Source organism: Apiospora hydei (assembly GCF_038363865.1).
Source record: "Apiospora hydei strain CBS 114990 chromosome Unknown utg000004l_segment0_segment0, whole genome shotgun sequence".
NCBI classification, from domain to species: Eukaryota; Fungi; Ascomycota; class Sordariomycetes; order Amphisphaeriales; family Apiosporaceae; genus Apiospora; species Apiospora hydei.
In genome coordinates this window covers 1,516,647-1,542,199 of record NW_027117363.1, presented here as the reverse complement: position 1 = coordinate 1,542,199, position 25,553 = coordinate 1,516,647, and the positions used below count along the sequence as shown (strand labels likewise).

General features: G+C 51.8%; 9 protein-coding genes across 9 annotated transcripts; 5 read left to right on the top strand and 4 right to left on the bottom strand.

Moving 5' to 3' along the window:
• Positions 1 to 1,960: 1,960 nt before the first annotated feature.
• Positions 1,961 to 4,237, bottom strand: PG997_002994 (DNA topoisomerase 3; the record flags this gene model as incomplete). Its single annotated transcript, XM_066807309.1, has 6 exons — positions 1,961 to 1,999; positions 2,065 to 3,386; positions 3,437 to 3,606; positions 3,659 to 3,837; positions 3,897 to 4,097; positions 4,157 to 4,237. The coding sequence occupies 6 exons, from the start codon at positions 4,235 to 4,237 to the stop codon at positions 1,961 to 1,963; spliced, it is 1,992 nt and encodes a 663-aa protein (XP_066670927.1).
• A 692-nt stretch (positions 4,238 to 4,929) lies between these two features.
• PG997_002993 (Protein of unknown function (DUF1295)) lies at positions 4,930 to 6,159 on the top strand (the record flags this gene model as incomplete). Its single annotated transcript, XM_066807308.1, has 4 exons — positions 4,930 to 5,289; positions 5,354 to 5,418; positions 5,477 to 5,700; positions 5,753 to 6,159. The coding sequence occupies 4 exons, from the start codon at positions 4,930 to 4,932 to the stop codon at positions 6,157 to 6,159; spliced, it is 1,056 nt and encodes a 351-aa protein (XP_066670926.1).
• Positions 6,160 to 7,926: 1,767 nt separating this feature from the next.
• Positions 7,927 to 8,394, top strand: PG997_002992 (uncharacterized protein; the record flags this gene model as incomplete). The annotated part of the gene is made up of 1 exon (XM_066807307.1): positions 7,927 to 8,394. One exon carries the CDS (start codon positions 7,927 to 7,929, stop codon positions 8,392 to 8,394), a length of 468 nt encoding a protein of 155 aa, XP_066670925.1.
• A 342-nt stretch (positions 8,395 to 8,736) lies between these two features.
• PG997_002991 (uncharacterized protein) lies at positions 8,737 to 9,544 on the bottom strand (the record flags this gene model as incomplete). Its single annotated transcript, XM_066807306.1, has 4 exons — positions 8,737 to 8,903; positions 8,969 to 9,335; positions 9,374 to 9,407; positions 9,501 to 9,544. 4 exons carry the CDS (start codon positions 9,542 to 9,544, stop codon positions 8,737 to 8,739), a joined length of 612 nt encoding a protein of 203 aa, XP_066670924.1.
• Positions 9,545 to 10,361: 817 nt separating this feature from the next.
• On the top strand, positions 10,362 to 12,594 carry PG997_002990 (Ku80; the record flags this gene model as incomplete). Its single annotated transcript, XM_066807305.1, has 3 exons — positions 10,362 to 10,859; positions 10,931 to 11,686; positions 12,340 to 12,594. The coding sequence occupies 3 exons, from the start codon at positions 10,362 to 10,364 to the stop codon at positions 12,592 to 12,594; spliced, it is 1,509 nt and encodes a 502-aa protein (XP_066670923.1).
• A 981-nt stretch (positions 12,595 to 13,575) lies between these two features.
• Positions 13,576 to 15,419, top strand: PG997_002989 (QDE-2-interacting protein; the record flags this gene model as incomplete). The annotated part of the gene is made up of 6 exons (XM_066807304.1): positions 13,576 to 13,792; positions 13,846 to 14,004; positions 14,057 to 14,126; positions 14,187 to 14,614; positions 14,672 to 14,948; positions 15,005 to 15,419. Coding segments are annotated over 6 exons (1,566 nt in total), but the record flags the coding sequence as incomplete, so codon positions are not given.
• A 507-nt stretch (positions 15,420 to 15,926) lies between these two features.
• On the bottom strand, positions 15,927 to 16,373 carry PG997_002988 (uncharacterized protein; the record flags this gene model as incomplete). Its single annotated transcript, XM_066807303.1, has 3 exons — positions 15,927 to 16,065; positions 16,123 to 16,250; positions 16,323 to 16,373. 3 exons carry the CDS (start codon positions 16,371 to 16,373, stop codon positions 15,927 to 15,929), a joined length of 318 nt encoding a protein of 105 aa, XP_066670921.1.
• A 1,434-nt stretch (positions 16,374 to 17,807) lies between these two features.
• PG997_002987 (ribosomal protein L24e) lies at positions 17,808 to 18,367 on the top strand (the record flags this gene model as incomplete). Its single annotated transcript, XM_066807302.1, has 2 exons — positions 17,808 to 17,885; positions 17,942 to 18,367. 2 exons carry the CDS (start codon positions 17,808 to 17,810, stop codon positions 18,365 to 18,367), a joined length of 504 nt encoding a protein of 167 aa, XP_066670920.1.
• A 1,257-nt stretch (positions 18,368 to 19,624) lies between these two features.
• On the bottom strand, positions 19,625 to 19,885 carry PG997_002986 (uncharacterized protein; the record flags this gene model as incomplete). Its single annotated transcript, XM_066807301.1, has 1 exon — positions 19,625 to 19,885. One exon carries the CDS (start codon positions 19,883 to 19,885, stop codon positions 19,625 to 19,627), a length of 261 nt encoding a protein of 86 aa, XP_066670919.1.
• Between the last annotated feature and the right edge of the window lie 5,668 nt (positions 19,886 to 25,553).

Below are 25,553 nucleotides of genomic sequence, written 5' to 3'. Positions count from 1 at the left end.
AGATTCAGATAGTCGAGCGAGCGAGCGAGCCAATCAGCGGCGGGGTTGGGGCACAAGACAACCTTGTTTGAACCAGTGGGTACGGATAGAGGTTGACGATAACTGGGGGTCGACTTACACACACACAGGTTCGTTAGAGTATTAAGTGGTCTATCCCTTTTGATTTCAGCAAGGAAACATCCAAGGTCGGATCCTGGGAAGATGTCTATCCACTCCTGTTTAGCGTATATGCTACACGCGTACGCATATACTCGTACTTGTGATACGCATGTACTCAACTCAACTAGACCAACCCGGATCTGCGGATGACCGTTTGGCTGCCAAACTCACTAGCTCCACCGGCGGCCGGTCACTGGGACATATTTCGCACATTTGGTATTTCGGACTTGAACAAGTAGCGAAGGCATCCTTGACTTACACATTCCAAAGCTGTGGAGGGCATTACCCTAAGCTGGAAGCTGAAATGGCCAATATCTTTACCATGTGTGAACACAGAGCTCCCGGCGCATGTTCATGCTACCGTTTTATCAGTCTGGGCAACAAACTCCAGCAGGTCGGCAGACCAGGGTCTTCTCGATGTGTGTCGATCCCGAAGGTGCCCAGCACAATGAGCGCCGTCTCACGGCTGCACCCTGTATACTCGGGCAAAAAACAGCCTCGCTTAAAGAACAAGTGGATGAACTCGGCTCGGGTCGCTTGGCCTTGTCGTAGATACATTCGGCCGATATGGCGTGCTCTCTACTTTAACAAGCACCAAGGCTTATATGACGTAGCGATCAAATACCATATCATATGTACCAGTATGTATGTGGGTTTTAATATTAGGCCTTTTCTTTTGCGACGATGCCTATGTACACTCACCATGAAGCACCACTAAAATGCCCTCGCATCCATTAGGGGTTAATCACCATGTTGTCGCCATACACTTGCAGACCAATGCGGAAGGTCGACTTGGGCGAGAGGTATTATCGGTCCCAGTATGTGATACTGTGTTGCTGAGGAACTGTAACCGGTGGCCTTGAACTTGGTGGATCTGAATGCGTGCTCCGTCACCAACTACCAGGAGAAGAAACATGATCCCGTTGTACCGAAGGGCACTAGCCGTGGTCACGTAGTATAAGCTGCTCGATTGGGGTGCCACATTGAGGGGTTTCGCGTCTCCATCCCCAGCTTTCCCGTACAGCCCAGCCCGTACATAAGCCCGAAACCCAAGGCGCGGCTCGACTATCTACCCCGCTGCTGCTGGGCGACACCATTATCTCCTACCGGTCCCCCACGTTGCCCAACCACGCGATGTGATAACATCCGGTTGCGTCGTATTTCTCGCGATTGGACCGAAATCCCCAACCATGTTCACGGCATGGCAGCTCCGCATGCGCACTCTCTTCCAATATAGCGCAGATAACCAACCCCAATGGCGGCTCAACCGCTTCCGTTTCTTTCCGCTTAGCAGCCTGGTTGGCCTCTAGCTTTCGAGATGAGCTAGGCTTGTGATATGCTTAATCCCTCACTTGAAAAGGAGGCTTCTTGATTGTGAATATCTGACCCCCGGATATTTGCCGTGGGTTACACGTGCCTGTCGAGTAGACACAGGACATCGCTATATGTTGTGATCCAAAAAGGGTTTGCCCTAATGTCACAGATAGCCCCAGGCATTATCCTGCGACCATACTACACACCGGATGTCGGTATCTGAATGAATGCCCCCGACGTTCCTCATACTGCTAGACGCCCCGGCGGATGTTGAGATTGGGTCTATCAAGTTAGCTACTGTCATGTGGCTGCTAAATATAAGGCCGAGACCGCAGTTTCTTTCACACACCTGTTGTCGACGGTGAAATCCAGCCCGACAAGACCTGAAGCAAGGCCCCTAAGCGAATTACCAATCGCAGAATTTCTCGTAGCTAGCCTGCTGCACAACCTTTCGAAACGGAAAAGATGATCTGTAGGAGGCTCAGGATCAGCCAGCAGCATTGTCGAAAATGTATTGTCTACAGGCCTAAGCAACGTCAGTTTCTCGTAGGTCATACAACAGGAGGGGATGTGATGGGGATGCGCTCGTACAGCTTTGAGAACATTGAGGTTCTCTTGTGATTGGTTGTAAACGCGTCGGTACTGGCTGATACTCTCATGTAATACAACCTGTTTGGTGGTATGCCCGTCACATATAGCCTTCATCTTCAGTTCCATCTCTTTCCTCAGGAAAGGCTTGCCTAGACTGGTCTCGAAGTTCATCCTGTCAAAGCCTTCGATTAGAGCCACCCCCAGGCGAGTTGGGATAAATTCCATTACCCCTCCTCCCCTTGCTTGCTGCGGTACTGCTGCCCCTCGTCGGCCTCCGCGCCCACGGGCACCACCGCGGCCCCCTCGACCGGCTGGAGCCTCATCAGAGTCCTCTGCGTCGTCGTCACCGCCGCCTTGCCGGCCGGAGCGAGGTACTGTGCGCACATAGTCGCGGTCTTGTATTTTTTGTATATGCTCTGCCATGGTAGCATCTGTGCCAATACCATTCGCGTCCATTAAAGCGATGAGATCGGCTTCGGTCAGATAGCTTGGGGGGGCTGTCTTCCCTTCCGTCATCATGGCCTCGTGTGGCTCGAAACGCTCGCCCAATGTGAACTTTGGCAGTTCTGCCGTCCCCGTCCATTTTTCGTAGACGTAAACCTCCAAATAGTTACGCTCGAGTACAATGACGCCATGAGCGTGGAAGCTCTCTTCGCCGTAAAGAATGTCAATGTCGGTGGCGACTCCTTTTGCATCCTCTGAGCAGCAAGCCAAGAATCGCCGGACTACGAATTCGTAGATCTTCTTCTCAAACTCGTTCAGTGCTGCCGACGGCCCTGCGTACGTGATGGGATGGATGGGAGGATGAGCCTTATCGTCATGTCGACCATCCCTGGGCAGTTGGAACCCGCCGTTTATCAAGTTCTGAGCGAATGCGCCCCATCGGGTATCTTGGGCCTGTTTCTGAACCAAAGTCCGCAGGTTCATTCCTTTGTCAAACCTGTCTGTTTCTGTTCTAGGATAGCTTATGAAACCTTTGTTGTAGAGGCTCTCGGCGGCAGTCATGGCTTGCTGTCCAGTCATGCGAAGAAAGCGGGTGGACATCTTCTGCAGCTCTACCGTAGTCAATGGCAGCGGCTTCCATTTTTTGGTCGGCTTCTCCTGTACTTTGGTAACTACTGCTGTCTTCGCCGCAAGACACCGCTCGTACAGGATGACAACGGAGGCTCGGTCAAAAAGTCGGTTGCGCGACCAGGAGAAGTTAACATCGATTCCGTCCTTTTTGTGCTTCACTTTGATACTCCAAAATGTTTCCGGTTTGAAGTTCTTTACTCGGAAGTACCGGTCAACGACAAATCCCAGAGTAGGGAATTGGCAAGATCCTGATTTACAAATAAGCCTCACCATTGATAAAGGTCAGACTTGCACTTACCATAACTTATGACCAGATTTGCCAACGGACCGCCGAGGCTTTTCAGATTGTTGGACAAGAATCGGGTCAGAGCATAGCCTATCCTAAGGTCTAGCTCAATCCTCGCAGCGACAGCATTGACTTGTCTGTCGTCAAGCATAATTAGGTGTCGAGCAGCGTGCAATATGTGCCTTGAGATCGATCAGTTTCATATTCCACAGTGAGGGTCTATTTCTCACTCACGCCCTCTCGATGTTGCTGAACCTGGCTCTCTTCACAGTGAGAGCAGCATTTCCCTTCCGAGCAGCCTCGCGGATCTCGTGGCCGATGTGCTCGCCTTCTCTATCGCAATCGGTCCAAATGCACAAGCCCTGAGAGTATCTAGCTTGGGTTTCGATGTTTTGGGCAATATCCTTCTTGTCCTAAAAGAGGGATGCGTGAGCCTGGATAGTTGCACATAGCAGTGGCATCGGAAGCTTACGTCGGCAATAACAGTGTTGACAGGGGCGTCAAATAGGCGTTCCGGGGGCGGGTGCCTCCAGTCTTTGTACTCGGAAGGAAACTCGACCGCAGTGATATGGCCCAGAACCGAGGTCATGGTGACTGTGCAATTGCCCCAGGGCTGCCCGCCGAAATCGTAGTCGAAGACATAGTTTTTTATATATTTGTTCCGCGTGTTACGCTAGCCTGCTCTCAGCAAGGGGCTCCGAGGACCATGCGGACTTGGGGACACAAACTCACCGTTTCTGAACGGCCGCCAGAAAGATGCTCAGCAACAGCCTTGGCGATTGAAGGCTTCTCGGCCACGCAAAGGATCTTCATCTTGGAACTGTACCGCCGCTGGGTCGTGTTCAATGCCTGCCGGGCTATCGCAACGCGCTGTCGCGCGGTAGACAGAAAACAGATAAGTCTGAGCATTGACGGAAAGGTAGCTTGAAGGGTCGTATAGTATTGCACTCCATGTCTATCACGGCAAGCCAGGCATCGATCCAAGTTGAGTCGAGAATCGGCAAAATCTGCCTTGGAGCATGACAGGTGTGTGCAAGAGCTTTCCTAGTGACTCTATCCCTGGCTTCTCTGCTTGTTTTGAAGATGCCTTCGTTGCACCAGGCAGCATTTGCTTCAATGCTGCTTTCAACGTTTCCACTATTGGATGAAGATGAAGCTCAGTTGGTGATGCATACTTGCCTATGCATTGATCTAGCAGGTAGGCAGGTGGCAGGCACCTAAAGGGCATGTTTTTAGTGGTTCCTGCCCGTTGTAAAGTCAATATTGAATTGGGACGCGGCTAGGTAGGCAAATGGGCCTGTGCGTTTACTGCAAATGACTTAGCTCAGGGTCCCTTTACCGGCACGGCCGCGTCCGACGCATCCATGACGTCCTACATACAACCATTCGTGGGCATATATAACCATCAAGTCAACATCATTCCGCCCATGCATGAGGCCTGGTTGCCTATATCAAAGTGAATTAACACCCTCTATTCAGTTCATTGCACGGTCATTGGCGTAACAATGGGTGTCCCTCTCCTCCAGACGCTCGAAGAGTGCGCCGACTATTCCAAAACAGTCGAGCCATATCTTCTTCAGCTGTACGAGTTGCCAGCAAGACTGGCGCAGAGCGCAAGTAGCTCAGATGCCCTGCTTGGAATCTACAAGAGCACAAATCCTCTGGTCTCGGGCTTTGCATTCTCAATCTTCTTGGGGTCCATCTTCCTCGTCGCGTCAGAATTCAACAGGAACTACTCCCAAGTAGATCGCCTGTGGAGTTTGCTGCCGACCATTTACAACGCCCACTTCGCCGCATGGGCTCATCTGAACAAGTTGCCTACCCAGCGTGTCGATATCATCCTGCTTTGGAGCGCTATCTGGAGCGTAAGTTTGATTCCACGACTGGTTATGGGGACGAGCAGGCCGCTTACTAAAAATTGGGTTTCAGGCACGTTTGACCTTCAACTACTGGAGAAAAGGCGGCTATACTATTGGCTCTGAAGACTATAGATGGTGAGATCGCCCCTCTCATGATTGCACCACCATGACGCTCAGCTGACGCTTGCAACAGGGAGATTATTCGCAAACAAGTCCACCCTGCCTTGTTCTTCATCTTTAACGTGACGTTCATCTCCTTCATACAGAGTGTCTTGCTGTTTATGCTGGCAGCTCCGACATATATCATCCTGTTGACGACCCAACATGAGCCCGATCTAACGACCGCGGATGTGGTCTTCACGTCTGTGCAACTACTACTCGTACTATCCGAGTGGTTCAGTGATCAGGAGCAATGGGGTAGGCTTACTCACATCTCTCATGGTGCAGACATTCAAGCTTACAATTCCAGACTATCAATCAGCGAAGCAAGAATACCGAGAGTCCGCAGTGGTGCCCCAAGGATACACGCAACAAGAACTTGAGAGAGGCTTCATCACAACCGGCCTCTGGGCGTATTCACGCCACCCAAACTTTGCGGCAGAGCAAACTATTTGGTTCATGCTTTACCAGTGGAGCTGCTACGCAAGCAAGACGCTTTACAACTGGACTGGACTGGGTGCCCTGTTCTTGGTCATGCTTTTCCAAGGATCGACGTGGCTCACCGAGCTCATCTCGGCGCGCAAGTATCCCGAGTACAAACACTATCAGCGACAAGTCGGCGCACATATCCCCGGCTTCACTGCGTATAAGGCACCAGCACCCAAGGTCATACGGACCAGCGAGCTGGCCAAGAAGCATGCGGCCAAACAGGAGTAGCAATGATGCTCACGAAGCGGCTAAGGTATCGGTGCTCATCTTGCGAAGATATCCGCATCCGAAATGCACAGTGACGCAATTGTGCATCTTTAGCATGCCCAGATGTGCCAGGAGCTTAGCCGACCGATCTGGCCGTCATCTCGGGCAATTTTTTGACGTGCCAGTTGCCCGATCGAAACGAGATTCGATAAGAGGGAATACTGACTGGTTTATATATCTTTCTGGGTCGCTCGAAACGAGATCCGGCTCGCCTAGAATATTGGACCGGTACACCAGCGGACCCATTGATTTGTTTGGTAGCAGAACACGAACCGGTGATGAACGAAACCGGAAGAGGCGTGTGTCTCGTGGCACTGGACTCGAAGGATGTGAGAGGGTGTGTTATCCGAGGCGAACAGCATTAATTGATTTTTGACAACTCTTCGTATGACGCTGGGGGTTCGCCCGGCATATAGAGCGCATGTTTGAGTGGTGAAGAGCCCGAAGGCTGACTGTGGCTTCAGAGCCTGATGGAGCTGACAAATGCATGCGTCCGTCATTTACCAGGTGTTCAGCACGACCCCTCGCTGATTGATTGTCGTCTACCTACTCTGGAAGCGGGCCCCCCTTAGATTAAGATGTCTTCATTTCGACGCCGCCCGGGGCTGTTGCCAGGATGTTGGAAGCCGTGGGCACGCGGGGTTTGACTATCACCCTTGTGAGCATGTGTAGTTATTATTTCCTATTTGAGGCTCTTTACAAATTGACCTCGTGCCCCCTGATACATGATCTTGGGCGAACAGGCGATGGGTTACAGGTATCCGATTGGCGAGAGCAGAGATAGCATCTCACAATCTTGCCTGGACCGAGTTGCGATATCGGTGGGTCCGTTCACTAAACGGGACAAGCTGGAAGGACAGGATCTACACCTAGTCAGTAGAGGACCCAGGACCCAGGACCCTACCTGCAGCAAAGCACGGCTAGCTAGCATGTGCAGATCCCAAATCCTGCGGCCTCGCCCGTCCTGCGTCTCGTCTCAACAACCGCTTCGCTTCACTCAACAACAGCCAGACCACCAGCCGGCCCTCCTGTGCCACTCGGGGCGACTGGCTTGCTTCACACTATTACGTCTTGACGACGGAATCTCGTGTAGGATGGATGCTTCTGCGCTGCAGATTGTTGATCGTCTTGAATTGCCATACGGGTAACCACAGGCGCAGTTGTTGAGTGGGGCACCGGCCTGTAAATAGCGGCAGTTCGTAACGCAAAGCACTCCCTCCGTTCCATGTTCCCCTGGCCTGCAGCCTAGGTCGTCCAGTCCCACCTGTCCCAGTGCGTTGATGCTATCGTGAAGAAATTAATAAATACCCTCGACCACTCTTTCCCATTTCTCTCCATTTCCCCCTGGGGTCCTGACCTTCTAGACTTTTTTCATTCCGTGCTCTTGCTCGATACCCATCTCCACCCAGTTCCATTTGTTTTCTCTTCCCTTTGCGATTCCTACTTTTCAGACCACCTTGACCTAGAGGACGTTGAAGAAGCGCTTCCTTATCCTTTCTCGGAAACAACACGGGACACTACCACACCTTGAAATACTTACGCTCGACAACTCTCTCAAGCTGTTGTTGAAGGGCTGGCTGTCAAGTCACACGTACATACTGCCACGACTGCCATCCTTAATAAATCCCCTCCATTACACCACCACTTGAAGATTCTACTTGGTTCATCGCGAGACGTCAGGAACGTTTTCTTATCCTTCTAATACCACACACACACACACAAACCAACATGTCTTACATCGGCGACGCACTCACCTACATCACGGGGCTCCTCGCCTCCCCCTTCGTTGCCACTCCCTCTGCCGCCGCTGCGCCCAACCAGCCCGCAGAGGAGGGCACAAGCTACTTCCCCAAGACCGCATACTCCTCGCGGCGATCATCCATCTCATCCAACTCGACCCAGACGAGCGCCGTCTCCGCCGAGTCCTCCCCACTTCCTCAGCCGCCGGCTCTGACGAGATCCTACACGGGCACCAACCCGCTCCCTCCCCTAGCCCGCGACTTCCCCGCGCCCAAGGAGGACCTCGACATCGCCACGCAGCTGGCCCGCACGCCGCCTAGGCGCTCTCTCCACGACTCCCTGCGCCGCGCCGCCACGATGGAGCCTCGACGCGCCAGAGTCGACAGCCCCGAGATCAAGGCCAGAAAGCTCGCGGCGGCCAAGCAGGACATGCTCGCTTTGGCTGGACGCCACTGAAGCGTAACCCCCAGCTTGACATAACACCTTCGAGGCTCAACTGGGGCCCCGACACTATACCCATGGGCAGCGGCGAATTGGGCAAAATCGACTGGCGTATCGGAGTCTTGTCACTGACGATTCGGATGGGGGTATTTCGTTTTCTTTTAACACATAGACGGCGACGGCGTTTTACTTGCGTGGCAACGAGGTTTTGGGCCAGTATCTTTGTGTAATACCATACCACGCGGCCTTGACTGCTTCTGTTCTTTTGATTTCTCAAAAATTGATACAACATATTTACCTTGCTTCATCCTTGCATTCCTCAGTCGCGTGTGCTGTTTCCACTTGATACCCCATCCTTTACTGGATTCTCGAGCCCAGGTTGAAGCCGTATGCGAGGATCGCGCCGAATGTGACCATGTTGAGGAGTGAGGAGATGCCATGCAGCTGGCCGAACTTCTTGTTCAGAGCGGCCATCTCCTGAGAGTGTGGCGGGGCATCCCAGCTTCTCTTGCCGTCCTTCGTCTCTGCAGTTTGGTATAGCTGTTAGTGAGCCCCCCTTCCGACTTTGACATCTTGTGTTTCAACTTACCCTGGTCCCTACGCTTCGCGGTTACCGCATTCGTCGCCGGCAGATAGTAAGCCCAGTTCACCAGTCCCGTCGCAAACGCAGTGGCCAGCGGCGCCAGCACGCCCCAGCGGTTGTACTCGTCCAGGACGCCGCGCAGGCCGCTCGCGCAGACCCGACTGCCGGGGTAGGTCAAGGCCAGCACGACGGGGAAGATAGTCTGGATGCCGAAGTAGGCCGGGAACAAGGCGCGCTGCAGGATGGCGAACTGCGGGCGCTCGAGGACCTTGAACGAAGCTGTGGCATTTACGAAGGACTGCTCATGGTTGAAACAGAACAGGTCAATATGTAGCAAGTAAGGGAGGTAAAGAGGGGTATATGCTCTCATAGGCTATATGAAATCAGTGAACAGAAGCGAGGACGGCTTACATGGAAAACTGTTGTTCCTAGGAGGGTTCCGTAGCTAATAGGGAAGAAATCGTCAGTTCCCAAGTGCTCCATTTGCCGAATACCTCAAAGATATAAGCTCCGGTGGTTTGGGGGACCTTAAACATACGAGATGATATGATACGGGCCTGGCTGCCACAAGGGAGAAGCCATGTTTATTGGTTGTTCACTGACTGTGACGGGTAAAAGGTATACACGTGTTGATATATCGAGGTCAAAAAGGAAAGAGAAGAGGTCGGATTAAACGCAGGATTGAGCGGGTCTTTTGGGGCTGTTGATATATGCCTCTCCGAACATCAATACTGGGACCCCCCAGGACATGCACTGTGAGTACGGAGGAGCATTCCCTCGATCTCCATGACGCTACGATTGATGGGTCGAACGTGGGAGCCTTTTTGGGAGCTTGGGCCCCTCACAAGCTTCCCCGTTTCGTCGCCAGGCACCGCTAGCTTCATGCAGCTGTAAGTGCTGTGGTCCGACTTTCAGTGGAGTACGTGGAATGTGTAGCACTCGCTCAAGCTATGTAGTATGGATTATTGGATGAGATGCGGTATGCAGTCTAAGTCCTCAAGTAGTAGTATCCTACTGAATCTCAATACAGAAGAAGTTTCTCGTTGAGATCCTCGATTTCTTGGTAATAAGATGGCTTCAAACATTAACTCTCCATCGCCGGGAGCTCCAGGCTGGCAGGCTCATAAACCGTGATTCCGATCGTAGTTCGCGTAAAGTGGACCCACTCTAGCTGCCTCTCCCTTGACGTCTAGTCGCGCCTATGGACGTGAACCGTGCCGCGACTGCCTAATCATTCCTTGTCTGTTTCTGAGGCAGATCACTTACAGAAATAAAAGACACTTAAGAGACTCACTCGCCCACTGTTTGCATTGGTTCATCATTTCTGGTATTTCCCGCAGAGACGTCTTTTGATATCAGCCACCCTCACATCCTGCAATTGCGCATTACTGGGCACAACATGGCGGACAAAGAAGCTACAGTCTACATCGTTGACCTTGGGTCGTCTATGGCCGACTGCCACAATGGCCGGATTGAGTCGGACATGAGCTGGAGCATGCAGTATGTATGGGACAGGATATCCACCACTGTTGCTGCCAACAGGAAAACGTGGAACATAGGCGTTGTTGGCCTGAAAACGGATGAAACCGATAACCCCCTGGCCGAGGAGGATGGATACAACAATATATCTGTCCTGCGAGAACTTGGCCCCATGGGCATGGCCGGGCTTCGAAGCCTGCAAGAGAAGATCCAGCCTAGCTCGACAGATGTGGGAGATTGCTTGTCGGCTATTGTCATTGCCATGGAGATGATCCAGACTTTTACCAAGAAGCTCAAGTATAACCGCAGAATCTTTCTTGTCACGAACGGAGAGTCTCCCCTTGACGAAGACGAAGAGGCCGTGACCGAGATAGCCGCAAGGATTAAAGAGCTGGGCATCGAACTGACAGTGCTGTGGGTAACATGGTCCACGTTCTACCGAGAAAGTGCTAATAGGATCTTAGGGGTGTGGACTTTGATGACTCTGAGTTCGGCTTTAAGGAAGAGGACAAGACGGAGCAGAAGACCGCCAACGAGGTTTCGCTCAAAAAGCTCACCGATGCTTGCGACGGTCAGTTTGGGACCATTGCTGAGGCCATCGCAGAACTCAGCGTTCCGCGCCTAAAACCAGTCAAGCCGTACAAGTCATACGAGGGACCCTTGACCCTTGGAGACCCTCAGCAGGGCGCCATGATTATCGAGGTCGAAAGGTACTTCAAGGCCCACAAAGCCACGATCCCGCCGGCAAGCAATGTTGTCCTGCAACAGAACCATGCGACACAAGCTGGGGACGGCGGTGCGATGGAGGGGGTTCAATCGACTGGTGGTGACTTTGCTGCAGTGAGCAATGTGCGGACATACAAAGTCAACGACCCCAGGGAACCACTAGGCAAGCTGGAAGTCAAGCTGGAAGACCTAGCCAAAGGCTACGAATATGGTCGGACTGCTGTGCACATTAGCGATACCGAGCACAATATCACCAAAATCGAAACTACCAAGGGATTTGCGATTATCGGGTTTATCCCCCAGGACAATTTCGAACCTTTCGTCAACATGGGAGATAGCTGCATGATCGTACCCCAGAAGTTCAACGACGAGGCTGCGATAAAACTATCTTCCTTCATCCACTCCCTTCACGAGCTTGAATCATATGCCATCGCTCGGCTGGTCATGAAAGACGGCAAAGAGCCTCTTCTCCTCATTCTGGCACCCCACATCGACTTGGAGTTCGAATGTCTATACGATGTCCCCTTGCCATTTGCAGAAGATGTTCGCAGCTATAAGTTCCCTCCCTTTGGACAAAGTTTTCACAGTCACCGGTAAGGTCTTGAACGAGCATCGCCAGCTACCATCGCATGATTTGTTGGAGACCATGAGCGAGTATGTGGATGCCATGGACATATCGACCTACGAAATGGACGATGACGGGTATGTGAACTGTCTTGGGTACACTATGCCTCTACAACCAGAATTACTGACGGGCATGTAGCAACCGGACACAAGAATATGCTCCCGTGGACGACTTATACTGCCCAACCTTGCATCGTATAAATCAAGCTGTCCGCCACCGTGCTATCTACCCCGACCAGCCAGTGCCGCCTATCCCCCCTATCCTCGTCAAATATGCGAAACCGGATGTGGCCTTAGAGCAAGCGGCTAAATCAAGACTTGACGACCTGATTGAGACTGCGGAAGTCAAGAAAGGTGGGTTGCCCTAGCATATCCTGATCTTGCATTATACTAAATTAATTATACTAGTGCCACCCAAAGCTACTGGCAGACGACAGAGGGACAAAGTCGTCCCGCGTTCTGGGCTCGATATCGACGCCCTTCTCAAGCAACCAGAGCACAAACGCGCCAAGATCGACTCCAATAATGCAATCCCAGAATTCCGCCAGATTCTCAACACGAGTGACAGCGAGGATGCTGTCAAGGACGCTGCGAAGCAGATGGGCCAGATCGTACGAGATCTCATCAGTGATAGCATGGGTGATCTCAGCTATGAACGTGTCATAGAGGACCTGGGCGTGCTCCGCGAAGGTATGGTAGACTTTGAGTTTGCAGCCTTGTTCAACAGCTTCCTGCTGGATCTCAAGAAGAAGATTCTCTCTGGTGAGCTGGGGGTGACAGGCGTGAGCTGTGGTGGATGCTGAAGGGGAAGGGACTCGGTTTGATTGACAACTTGACGGTGGAATCGTCAAACGTCACGCCTGAAGAGGCTGCTGAGGTGAGTGCCGCCCGCTTTAACCCTACCTAATGAAATTCGTTCAAACTGACCATATTATGCAGTTCTACAAGAAGTAGCGTTTCGAGTAAACCTCCATAGGCTACTGTTTGAAGTAAGGGCTAGTAGCACGTATAGTGCTGGACTGGCCTCGCTAGAAAGGGGCATGGCTGTCAAGTCCCATCGCTGTACCTTTATTCATGTGATCGGTTTCTGATTGATGGGATGTACGAGTAAATCAGAAATGTATGTCACGTAGAAGCCATTGTCTGCTGGAGAGCTCATGCAATGCGAGCAGGACTGTTGTTGTGCAATAGGCCAGTATATCTGGCCAGAGAAAGCCCACCATATTACGAAAAGAAAATATTGTTGCCCGCGTGTCTACATGTTTTGAGATTCCAGTCAATTACATATTACTGGTATTGGTGTCCAAACATACGCCAAAAAGTTGATTTCATTTTGTGAATTGTTTGTTTCGAGGTCCACCGCCAAGCAAAAAAGCGCAATGAACATCTCTATTCCGGTCACGTTCATCTGACCTACCTACTTCCAAAGTGATTATTGTTCACAATAGGACTGAAAAATAATAACGGGACTGATCTGAGTGGGCTCTCGGTGAGTGAATTGGCATCCAGTCTCAAGTACGTGGTTGAGGTCTGGGCTGATCATACACGCATTGCTCTGTCGCACCTTCCCGTTTGTACTGCGCTGGGCATCGACTCACGTTTCTTGTCTTATGGCAGCAGGTACAGCCCTCCCAAAACATCCTGACCCATTGAAAGCACGTTGAACGATTTGTTGCAGTCAACCTTACATTGCATTCGATCTTCATTCTTCGATAATTCTGTCAACATCCATCACAAGGGACAGCACTGGCTTTGGTTCGACCTACAAAGCTTATGAGGTAAACATGTCGTCGAAGGCTCACCATACTCGAGACTCTCCTGAGCCTATCGTCCTCTATGCAGGCGGCGCCAGTATCATCTTCCCTTCCGATTCGGACACATCGCAGCCTGGTGGTCAGATTGGCTACATGAACAGTGACGATGAGGGAAGAATATTTGCTCCCCCGCCACAGAAACCAAACAAGAAGAACAAAAGCAAACGCCATCGTCAAAAGGAAACAGGTAAATGGCTGTTTCTCATCTCACTTCGCTATATTGGCTGCTAATTGTGATAGCCCCCGCTCAAGATGCAACCACCACTGTCCAGGCGTCCTCGGCGACCATCGATCTGAAGAGAGATGACATTGCCCCGGAGGGCCTACTACTATGTCCGTTCAAGCTCGTCAGACAGTATCCTTACAAATATGTTGGGAACATGAACCGGCAGAAGGTACGTTTCCTCAGAAACCTGGGTAACATAGCTCTGACTTGGCTATTAGGTGCAAGACTTCTTCGAGGACCGTCTATTCAAGGGCGAAGGCTGGAACATGTGGGCTGCCTTACTTGCTCTATATGGGTAAACCATACCTACTAACACATGCATCGCTAGGTTCTATATTCACGATCCCTCATCCAGACGGGAGCCACTATTGCTGGTACCTACTACCGACTTCGATGAATTCCTTCAGTGTGTGAATCGAAAACTTCGTACTCTCCTCGCAGTTCCCAGTGGGAAAGAAACCGAGAAATTCAACCTCCGATTCCTTGGTTGCCCTCGCCCGCAGTTTGCTGGTAAAGTAGGAAGCCAAGATGCATACTATGCATTGAAGGGCAAACTTGCCCAGTCTAGCCCCAACTACATCCACCTCCAACCTACAGTTCTGAGTCTCTTCAAGGACGAAATGGACAAAATCTACGAATCCGTCAAGACGCCCAAGCCCAAGAAGGATCCCGCAGTCCAGCGAGCCAAGATCATTGCAAAGCAGAAGACGTTTGGTCAAACCACCAAGCGCGTGCAGCGTTATCTTGGTCTGCGTACCCGCACTGCGTATTCAGTCGGCCAAGGTAAAGGTCTCCATCTCTATGAAAGGGTTTGCTGGAACTGACCATGCTTTCCAACAGATAAGGGATGGAACATATCAATGCCACCGCCCTTTGAGACCGAATGGGATGTTCGGTTCGTATGCATCGACGTAGAAGCCCACGAGTTCAACAACAAGAATATCACAGAGGTTGGGATCGCCATTCTGGATACTCAGGATATAGTTGGACTTCCTCCAGGCGAAGGTGGGAAGGCCTGGTTTGACAAGATCCAGGCACACCACCTTCGCATACAAGAAGTGGCTCACTTGGTGAACAGTCGTTTTGTCCAGGGTTGCCCCGAGTATTTCGACTTCGGGTAAGTTTCTTGCCTGTGATGTTCTGACCAATACTGACTTTCTGAAATACGGGTAGTGAGAGCGAAATTATCCCTCGGAAGGACACCGTCGAGAGAATTGAAGCCATTATCGGCACCGGTCACAAGAACGAGAGTCCAGTCGTCTTGGTCGGACATGAGATTGCCTCCGACATGAACAACCTCAAGGGCATTGGGTTCAACCTCTGGAGATCGCCTCTCTTCCTGGACGAGGTGGATACCAAGAGCATGTTCCAGCGTGTTCGGAGAGATCCCAAGGTCCGCAAACTGGCCGTCATGTGTAACGAGCTGGGAATTCCGGGCCGCAACTTCCACAATGCTGGGAATGATGCGATGCATACTCTCAGAGCAATGATTAACATGGCCGTGCTAAGAAAGACGGGGTATCTTGAGATCGTCTCGACCACGGAAGACCCCCGTGAGATCCCAAGGTATGGTCCTATTCCAGATGAAGTGTAAGACTCTCAATGTTGATGCAATATAGCGAATCAGAGTGGACCGACGGGGAAGGCGAGGATGGTGGTCAATGGTACAGATCAAAGGAGCCTGAAGATTGTAAGTGCCCAACTTGCATCATGTATTACGAAGAGCCTTCTGACCAAAACCAGCACGACAAGCCCCCTCAGGGTCCTACTCGAATCATCAGCCGCAGTGGTAGAGGGAGGGTGTGGGCGTGGGCGTAGGCGTGGGCTTGTGCTAGACCAATACGTTTCCGCACAGCTTGAGGGCACATTAGCTATTGTGATATTTTGTTTTTCTATGTCAACTCGGATCAGAGGAGAGAGAAGCCCTTGAAGGGCCGTCCGCGGTTTTATTCCATAGAATACCAACCCCGAACCAACCAGATGTGATGGCCACCTGCCGAAAATGCCCCAAAACCAATTCCCAAACGCCGTCGCTTTTTTACATGCCGTGGTGATTTCGTACACTATTTCTATACATGTGTCGCTCCGATCGACATTACGGGTTCTTCTCGAGGAACTCCTTGGCTTCGTTCACCTTGGTGGCAAGGTAGGGACTGCCTCCTCTATCGGGGTGGTTGAGGAGCATCAGAGTTCGGTGAGCCTTTCGGACCTTCTCTTTCGTCACGGCACGTTCGCTACGTCGAGTTAGCATATGGTTATTGGGCACTTCGTCGACTAAAGATCAGCCTTACTTGAGCGACAATATGAGTGAGGCCTCCCTCTTCGACATCCGGGACTCGAAGCCGCCCTTGTAGAACGCCTTGCCCATCGCTCCGACACCACCTCGCGATCGCCTCCATGCGACCAGTCCGGCACGTCCCTGGGAAAGCGCGCGTTAGTTGGGGATGTTCGCTCCGTCGGCTCCAAAGCGATGACGGCGGCTAGCACATACAAGAAATGCGGCGACAGCAACGCCACCTCCGAGGGCAAGCATGGAAGCCATGGTGGTCTTTTGGGGTCTGAATTGGAGAGAGAATAAGGACTCGCGACGGGAGCTGGGTGGAATAGGTTTGTGAATAGGTAAAAACGTGCTGTCGCAAATAATCGCCGCCGGGGAGGGACAGACAGGTTTTGATGGGTTTGGAAGGCGGCCCCGGGGACGATCCCTGTCGCATTCGACCAATCGATAAGTCCTGTCGGGACCCACCCAATTTTTTCTTATCAGGACCCTCGGAGTTCTAAGGCTTTTTCCTGGCGGCTCCCAAAAAACGGGCATACTTACTTATTGCAACTCCCAGATCGAACTTGCGACACCATAGCATTTACGGCAAAACCACGACCGTGATCGTCGTGAACAACAGATCGAGGAGCGGCTCCCAAGGCCTAACTTCTGCAAGTTCAGGATCCCAATTGCAACCACCATACCTACCAGCTTACGGCACATCACGACCCGTGGGGTAAACCGCAAACATGAGGTACGCAAACGAAGCCCAAACCCCCAAACCCGATCTCGAGCATCATCTTACTGACTTCTTCTTTGCAGGGTGGAAAGCTGTCACTTTTGTTCTCGTCCAAGGTAAAGACTATTTACAAAGATAACTGGATTATGCTGATAATGATTCATCACAGTTATCCGGGTATGGCATACACCTCCGAATAGCCTCCTCAGGCGGGTGACAAGAAGAAGGACACGGTGAAGGCGCCTCAGTAGAGTCCCTTGAGATGCTGCTATACCTCCACGACCTCTCACAACCCGATACTAAGAGGAATGGAATAGAAAAATTTGCGTATAATACTTTCTGTTTTATACAAGTATTATGGGTGATTTTTATCTATTTTGTTTTACTTAAGTAGGGGCTGAAGTGCTGAATATCTGATTCCACGCCAAACGACCTGTTCGCCAGAAACGAGACCAGTTGGTTGAAGAGACCCTTCTAGCACTTGGAATGAACAGCCGATCACGTCGTGGTGTACTGTACGGGAATCAGATATTCAGCACTGAAGGGAATAGCTATCACCGGTTTTGCGGGCGTCCTTTTTTTGTCACCCCTGCCCCTCGAGCGACGCTCCAGTCTGGCTCCCGTTTTCCGAACATGGTCGCTAACCAAAGATGGACTACAGGCAAAGGGATCCGGTTTGTTAGAAACGACGCGAAATCGTTCCAATTCTGTCGCTGTAAGTTCTTCTTCCTCACTTGCTGTCGGAAATGGCGCCAAAGGAAACGCGCTGCCTGTCTCCCATATATGCTGACACCCACCTCGCAGCTAAGTGCCATAAAAAGTACGTTGATTAAGTCCCTTCCTTTAGCCTGAGCAACGCCGTAGACGGAATATCGCTCTTAGGCAGAGATGTCGCCCTCGAGGGCCTCTCCGCCAAGGGACCCCTCGTCACCTTACGAATATCTACGGCCTCGTAGTCGTCCAGAACACCCACTAACATGAACAAAAGCTTCAAGATGAAGAGGAACCCGCGCAAGCTGCAGTGGACTAAGGCTTACAGAAAGGCGGCCGGCAAGGTAGGAAACTTCTTTTGAAGTAGACGTTTTTAAAGCTTCTCTAACATCTTCTACAGGAGATGACGGTCGACTCGACTCTCCAGTTCGCGGCACGCCGTAACGTCCCGGTCCGCTATAACCGGGATCTATGGAACAAGACGATGCAGGCTATGGCACGTATCAGCGAGATTCGAGCAAAGCGCGAGAGAGTCTTCTACAAGAAGCGCATGGCTGGAAAGAGGGAGCGAGAACTTGCGAGGGATCGCAAGCTTGTGCAAACGCACTCTCACCTGCTGCCCCGCATGCGCGGCAGTGAAAAGCGTCGCCTCGCTATCGAGCAGGGTCTGGCCCAAGAGGAGATCAACCGACTCGAGGAGGAGAACGTTCTGCCCGTCAAGACCAACAAGCCATTTGGAAAGGAGAAGATACGCCAGAAGGTTCGCATCGATGGTGGAGTGGAGGAGGAGGCCCCCGACAACGACATGGATATCGATTCCGAATAAAGCGTTTGCTGCGGACCGGCTGTTACTGGCCAAAAAGACTGGGGTTGCTCGTTTGCACAGGAATGTGGAGGACTGTCGACCAAGAATGACGGTATCATTCACCATGGCGTTTACTGCGGTTTCTGCTCTCGTTTCCTTCCCGGGCATGTGTTAAGGCGTTGGTGGGCTACCCTTCTGGGAACCAAAATTCATGGATGTTTTATTTCCCTGCGATGATACACCATGCCGAGTGAATAACAGGCTCAATTCCGTCAGTGTTCGTCATGGTAAAACTACGTTTGAAAGACCAGGGCCGAGATGGCAAATCCATACCAGTAGCTATCGCGGCGCTGTCCACCTTGATCGGTATATGAAGGTGGTTTAAGGGTCCCGAGTGCTTGCCTCCCCCCAATTGGTAGCAGCCCATTCCATTGGTTCGCCACAAATCCCTGTCGCAAGTCAGCAATGCCAATGGCGTGGGTTCTCTGCTTGCATTCGTATTGCTCTGGTTTGTTCTGGGCTGAGCCGTCAAGAGTGTCATAGAAAATGGGTATATTTGGTCTATAAATACACCATTTGTTCTACCTAGATGTAAAGGGGTTCGGGGTCCTGCCTCGTACTCGCCTCTTTCGCATGTCTTTCATCCCGGCCTGCCTCATAGACCATACCAGGCTTCTTGTGTAACCTCGCCAGCCATTAATGCTTTGCGTGTGCGTATCCAAGTCCATGTATATTGCTATATATAATGTGTGCAATGTTTGTAGAGGGTCGGGGCTGTGTAGCCCCTTCGGTGATCGACCCGTTCTCCGTCTCATAACTCCGTACCTATAGAAAAAGAAAGGTAAAAGCAAAGTTCTTCTCTGACTACTTGAGCACTCAAATGTCCATCCCATCCACATCGCCCCCGCCCCCTTGGCCCGGCTACCCCTACCCTGCCCCTCCCGATGTGGCCCGCCGGATGCAGCTGGTAGGCCTTCTTTGGCTCCGCAAGGATCGTCTTCACGTCGTCGAACACCTTGGCGTCGAGCGCGGCCTGGCGGCGCCGCCTCTGCTCTTCGTCGTACTCCTGCTGGGCCGGGTCCGCCGTCCAGTTGCCCGCCCCGCCGCGGCCCGAGTACCTTGGTTGCTGCTGCTGTTGCTGCTGCGACGACGATGTTGGCGGCGATTGGGACTGCGATTGCGGTTGCGGCTGGGCGTGGGCGTTGGCGTAGGCGGCCGCCCGCGACGACGACGCCGAGGAATTGGCTTGTTGGTGGTGTTGTTCGGCCTCGGCAGCGCTCACAAAGTTCCCGGCGCCGCCCCGGCCCGATCGCGCATATCCACCGGCGGAGGAGAGGGGAGGCGGAGAGACCGAGACGGTGGCGGGATCGGAGGGGGCGGGTCGTCGTGCAGGGCGGCGGGTTTCTGGGCCTCGAGGTCCTGCTCGCCGCCTCCTCCTCCTCCTCCTCCTGCAGCTCCCTTGCCAGTCGCCTCCTCGATCTGCTGCGGGCTGTAGTAGTTGCCCGCGCCGCCGCGGCCAGGACGTTTGTAGGTGTCCATTACGGATGGGTTCCAAGCGGTGTGCGTGCGTGCGTGTGTGCGTATGCGTGTGTATTGCGCTCTTTTACCCCCTATTTTTTCTGTTTACTTCTTATTTCCTTTGGGGCCCCTCTCTACGGAGTATCTCTCTCTCTCTTTCTCTCTGTGTGTGTCTCCTTTCTTCTGCTTCTTTCCCCCTTTATTTCTCGTTGGTTGGAGTAGTAGTAGCAGTAGTAGTAGTAGTACTGTATGTATCTCTCTCTTTGGGCCTGCTCCGTACTATGTGGTTGGGCAGAACAATACTCCGCTTCGGATGGATGGATGATTGGGCGGCAGGGCGGCGCCTCTCCTATTACGACGGAAGGGGAATAGGGTGGAAGAGGCGTATCGCAAAGGGATTGGGCGCGGGCTTGTCCCGAGGCGGAAGATTGTGGGATGTTTGTGGGTAGGTGGTGTGCTCGTAGGTGGGTAGGGGATGATTTCGGCAGTTGGGATTGGAAAGTCTACTTTTACTATTGAATTGCTTCGCTCGCCCGTGGTTTTTGCTTGTACGTATCGTAATGTAATGTAATGTGCAAATGTGGACAGGGGTAGGTAGTGCAGTCAGTGGCCCAGTTGTTATTTTATACGACAGCCAACTTGCACTCCTAACCTTACACGTTTTGTACATGTAAGCAGTGTCGCATTGTCCAAGGTTGCGCTGTTGCTTTATTAGGTTGTTTCAATCAGAGTAAAGACATTGCTGGCGGAACCGAACCCCCATTCCATTCCAAGACCAGACAGGTCAGCTACTTGTAGAGCAATCCAAAGATACAACACAGACAACACCAGGGCGGTGTGTGCGGGGCTGCCGCAATGCTGCACGAAACATCCATCGTGCACTTTTCCATGGGCTAATGATTCGAACGGGTTGGCTTCCAGACTTCCCGCCATCCATTCCCAGCCCCCGGGCAGGTCAGGTTAGGTACCGGCGTGCGTTGTTTCCACCCCCCTGAGAGATTGGAAAGAAGCTCTAGTGAAGCTATGGACCATTTCGAAACAGCGTTCATGCCGTGGATCGTGGATGGGTCCCCGGATGGGAACTGGGCTGCTGGGCTTCGCACGCGTGGCAGGCACCGGGTACGGGTTGTAACTGTACGCGGCCGCGTCAAAGGGGGAGGATCCCTCACTGAGTGTGGATGCGAATTCGATGGAGCTATCTGCAACACATTCAATAATTCGTCAGGTGTTATGACGACACCGGCTTAGGAGAGACCAAAAAAAAAAAAAAAAAAGTTGTCAGCAGCGCAATCAATCACACTTTCAAGCGCAGAACGTAACAGACAGGTGTACCTGCCTCCTGAGGTAAGGTAGACCTTGCTGGTACGAGGGGACAGTCAGTCTCTTGCGCTATGTCAGCAATCCGGACAGCGCCGACCAGCGAATGAGCAAAATTGTACCTAGTCCGAAATACTGGCAGGTCAACTTTTTTTTTTTGGTCGCTGTAGGAGGAGCGACGTCATTGAGGGAGATTGGTTTTGGAGCCAATATTGGTGAATACCCACCCCGAGAATAACGGTGAGATAATCGTGAGTCACACCTGGAAGCCCTCGAGTTCCGTCGTATTCGAAATGAAACTCGTAACCGACATTTCGAGAGCAGAGTGAGAATAAAAAATATAGAGAGCATTAAGAAATTATTCACTAATGCATGAACGCTCTGGTGCATAGTCTGTAGTAGTGTTGGTTGAGAGCAGCCTGGCAGCGATCAAATGTTCACCACCACCCGGTTATACACACTTGCTAGCCTGCTGGCCTAGCCACTAGGTTAGGGGCCAAACAGATCGCGCGCGATAGACGGTAAAGATGATCGGATCGCAAAACATATATACTAGTGAACTTTTTTCCCCCGAGCAACGAATAAGGGTGTTGGGATGCGAGTGGGATTTGTCGCATGGGAGTTGGGCAACTTTACCATTCAATACTGTATGGCGGCGCATGGTAATCTCGCGATGGTGGGAGGGCGAGTAGGGGTCATCGTCCGACCAAACGTGTGTACCTGCAGCATCTCGAACGACATGAACTCTCCGAAGATCCCGAAGGCCAGGTCAGCTCAGCCATGTCAGCCCAGCACGCCCTTCCCAACAAAGGCTCCCAGAGAGGGAGAGAGAGATCTGTGGTAGGATGTGTGTTGGGAAGATCTACTGTAGTACTGGGAAAGCAGCCATTGCCCTGCAAGTAGAAAAGCAGTCAGCGTATCACCAACCACGACGACAACACCACCACCACCACCATGATCACCGTGCCATGTGCGCACGCTTACTTTAACCCTACCTACATTACTTTGCGCTACATGATATCGAAAAAGGCAATCGATGCATGTTATGAAGAAGCAGGTACAGAACTGACAAATAACAGACCGAGTTGTGCGTTTCATAGGTTTTCTTTTCCCGACTCTTTGGTTAGGCTAATGGGTTACGCCCGGACACCGACGAACGATAAAACGGATTGGGCGGGTAGTAGATTGGGCCTACGCTGATCCCTCGACTATTTCTGGGTGTCGCTGCCAGGAACCGCAATAGCGAACACGCGCGACCGTTCTGCACGAACGGTAGAGGGGTGCGTACAGACAGACCGGCCAGGCCAGAGTCGGTCGGCGTTCTGAGACTCATTAGCTGCATCCCATTACACACATCACCATATAAACTGGGAAACCTGTGAATAATGTCCGAGATGCCAATGAGACAACAGGAGGCCACGGTGGGGTCGTGACAGGCTGTCAACTATCAGGACGGGAAGGTCTTAGTGACAATCCGGCTGTGTCGGTCGATCAGAGGGCTTGCTACTACTGGCTCTAAAACTTGAGACCTAGTAATGAGCAGCCTTGACGATGATGGTGCTTATGGTGCTTGTGGAGGACATATCAGTACATACCGGTCCGGCCAAGCAAGAGGATTATTGCATTACGGTAAGAAGGTGGTGTTTCCCGCACGGTACGGTGCTGTGTGGTGACGAGTCCGTCCAAGTTCTAGGTGTGGTGGAGAGAGGTTGAGGAAGAGTGTGTGTCACTTGATCCAAGTTCTGGGCCAGCCCGCGTCAAACTGATGACTGATGAATTGGTCTTCTGACCTGTTCTTGCTATCCTGGCAGCCTGGCAGCCTGGGACGGACTTCACCTTAGCTCCTACCGTCTCTAACGGCAATTCTTGCAAGGCGCAACGAATGTCCATTTATCCAGCCCACAATATTCTGATCTACGATCGCGATCTTGGTTTTGGGCTGCAAGCGCCAAAAATTTCTAAAACGCAAGTAGGCTGGTATAATCGCAGCATCGTCAGCATGCAAGGGCGGTCAGGCAGTGCCACAATGTCTACGGTAGATAGTAGTGGCACTATGTATGTAGTTCTTTAGGGTTTGAAAGTTGTGCCTACATATCATAGTAGCAATATAGCGATAGGTGGCTACATACTCGCTATACTCTCCCAAGTATCTGATCAGCACCTAGGCTGCGGGATCACCCGACTGTCAACAGAGTGGCAGCGGTCTTAACCTATTTAGAGGATGTTCCATTTTCTGATCCAGCGCACTGAGACGGACGACCCTTCCAATTTTCCAATTCCACTATCCCCCACCATCGTTACTGGACAGAAAGCAGGCAAGTCATGTCCTCGCAGCCCAGGACACCATTGAAGTTTTCCATTTTTTCCCCAACGGTCCAGAAACGGATGCTTAGCGTGAAGGCCGGCGATGAGTGGAATCCAATACTACTCGATGGAAGTTGAGCGCCGCAATGAACCCCGTGGGCAGCTTCAACCCTACCGAGGTTTAGATTCGTACTTCCCCCTCAATTGCAGAAAAGTATTAGATAGCCCCATGACTGACTAAGTAGGCAGGCAAGTAGGTGCTGTCTAGGGATGCCGTTATCAAGCTTCCAACAAGTGGTGTAAAGTCCTACACCATGTCCGTATCCAGCTTACTTACCACACTAGCTGTCATCCTCTTTAGGTCATGTATCAATAGCTCGGGGGACATCATCTATAATCTTTGCTTTTGAATTCGCCAGACCCGGTTCCTGACATTTGTGCATTTCTTCTTTCTTCACGTTTCCTTTTTCTCAAACGTCAGGCGCCCTCGAGTTCGAATTGCGCCAAGATACGTAGTCGAAAACATGGCAGTAAGCACGCTTACCAGCTTCCTGCCTGCGTCGTTGTCGGCCTCTCGATTCCTGACAAAAGCCACTACTCGCACGTACACATGTAAACTGGAGCATTGCCAACACTGGTTTGATGGCCTTCCGGGATGGCAAGGAGCCAATGAGGAGAGAATATCCGTGGCCCGCGATAGCACTGCTGGAGGGGATGGCTGGATGGATCATTGGTCTAGTTCCCCATGCATGATAAAATGTTTGGACACCTGAGAGAGCGCACCAGGCCACGTTTAAATAGTACCTGCGTCCCAAAGAGTCAAATCCGCGTGCTGATCTCTTCCACCCCTGGTCTCGTTGCACCTGCAGCGTTGAGGGCTGGTTGTCCAGACGTGCTGTGTTCGAGATGACCGATACTGGCCTGACAGTTCTAGATTGCTTTCTACTGTTATCGGTCCTCATAAACGACGACATTGTTCGGGTCATTGTGAGCCATGGCAGCTACCATGAAGACGCATTAGTCGTTCATCCCGTCCCGTGTTTCCAAATTGCCAGCGCTCTGAAGAAGCTCAGTCACGATAGCGGCGATCATTCAGGTCCCATGCCTCGCTCGGCCCCGGAATTGCAAGCTGATTGCTGAGGGCGCTCCACTGCTCGTAACGACTCGACCTCCGAAATGTGGAGAGATGTCGTTGTACCAAGTTCTGAAGTTGCATCTGAAAGCCGCACTACCCCTCCTGGAGATTGAAGTATCCTAGTCCTAGTGCACAATATCCTAGTCGTGATCTTTTGACCCGAATCGGATGTACCGTCGTAGATTGCGCGCACCACCTTACCTGCAAGGACACAATTGTCGGGGATCCGTGATACGGACCTAGATCTATGCGCGTTACGGAACTCGACGAGTTGCATATTCAGGAATTGGCTCTCCGCGAAACGAAGACCCAGTCGGTGTGTTTTGGTTTTTTTTTGTTGCTGCTGACTCTTGCGCAGTTCATTCTTGAAACTTTTTTTTTGTTGTCCTGGGTTGCTGACTGGCATGGTAGGTAAGGATCAGCATCACCCGTGGCATGGACAGGGTTTCCATGGTCGGTTTCTGAGTCCATCCTGTACGTACTGGCAGCAGTATGTAATCTTGAACTTGGCAGTCCCGATCGGAGTTTCTTTTCTTGGTCGGTTACAACAACAACAAAAAAGCCTCGTATGGTCAAATTCCGAGCTTTTCTTTCGTGGGCATGTCATAGGTACTGCAAGGCTCATTTTGACTATTGTTCCCCAGAATACCTAGGCCAGATGCCTTCACACTATCGTTGCTGATCAAACATGGAAAGGGCAGAGCCAATATTCGACCAGGGAAGATGGGTGAAACAAAGGGCTGACGTTCCGAGCAGCTTTGCCCTTATCAAATAACAGTGCCCGGAATCTCAAGTGCGGGGCCTTTCCCATTGTTCGTTTCACGCCCTCTGCCTCCTAGTCTGACGCCCTGCTATTTATTTCAAGCGCCCGACCAATCACAGCCGCTAGAGCAAGGCGTGGCATCGCTAAGCAATTGCTCGCATCTGGCAAGG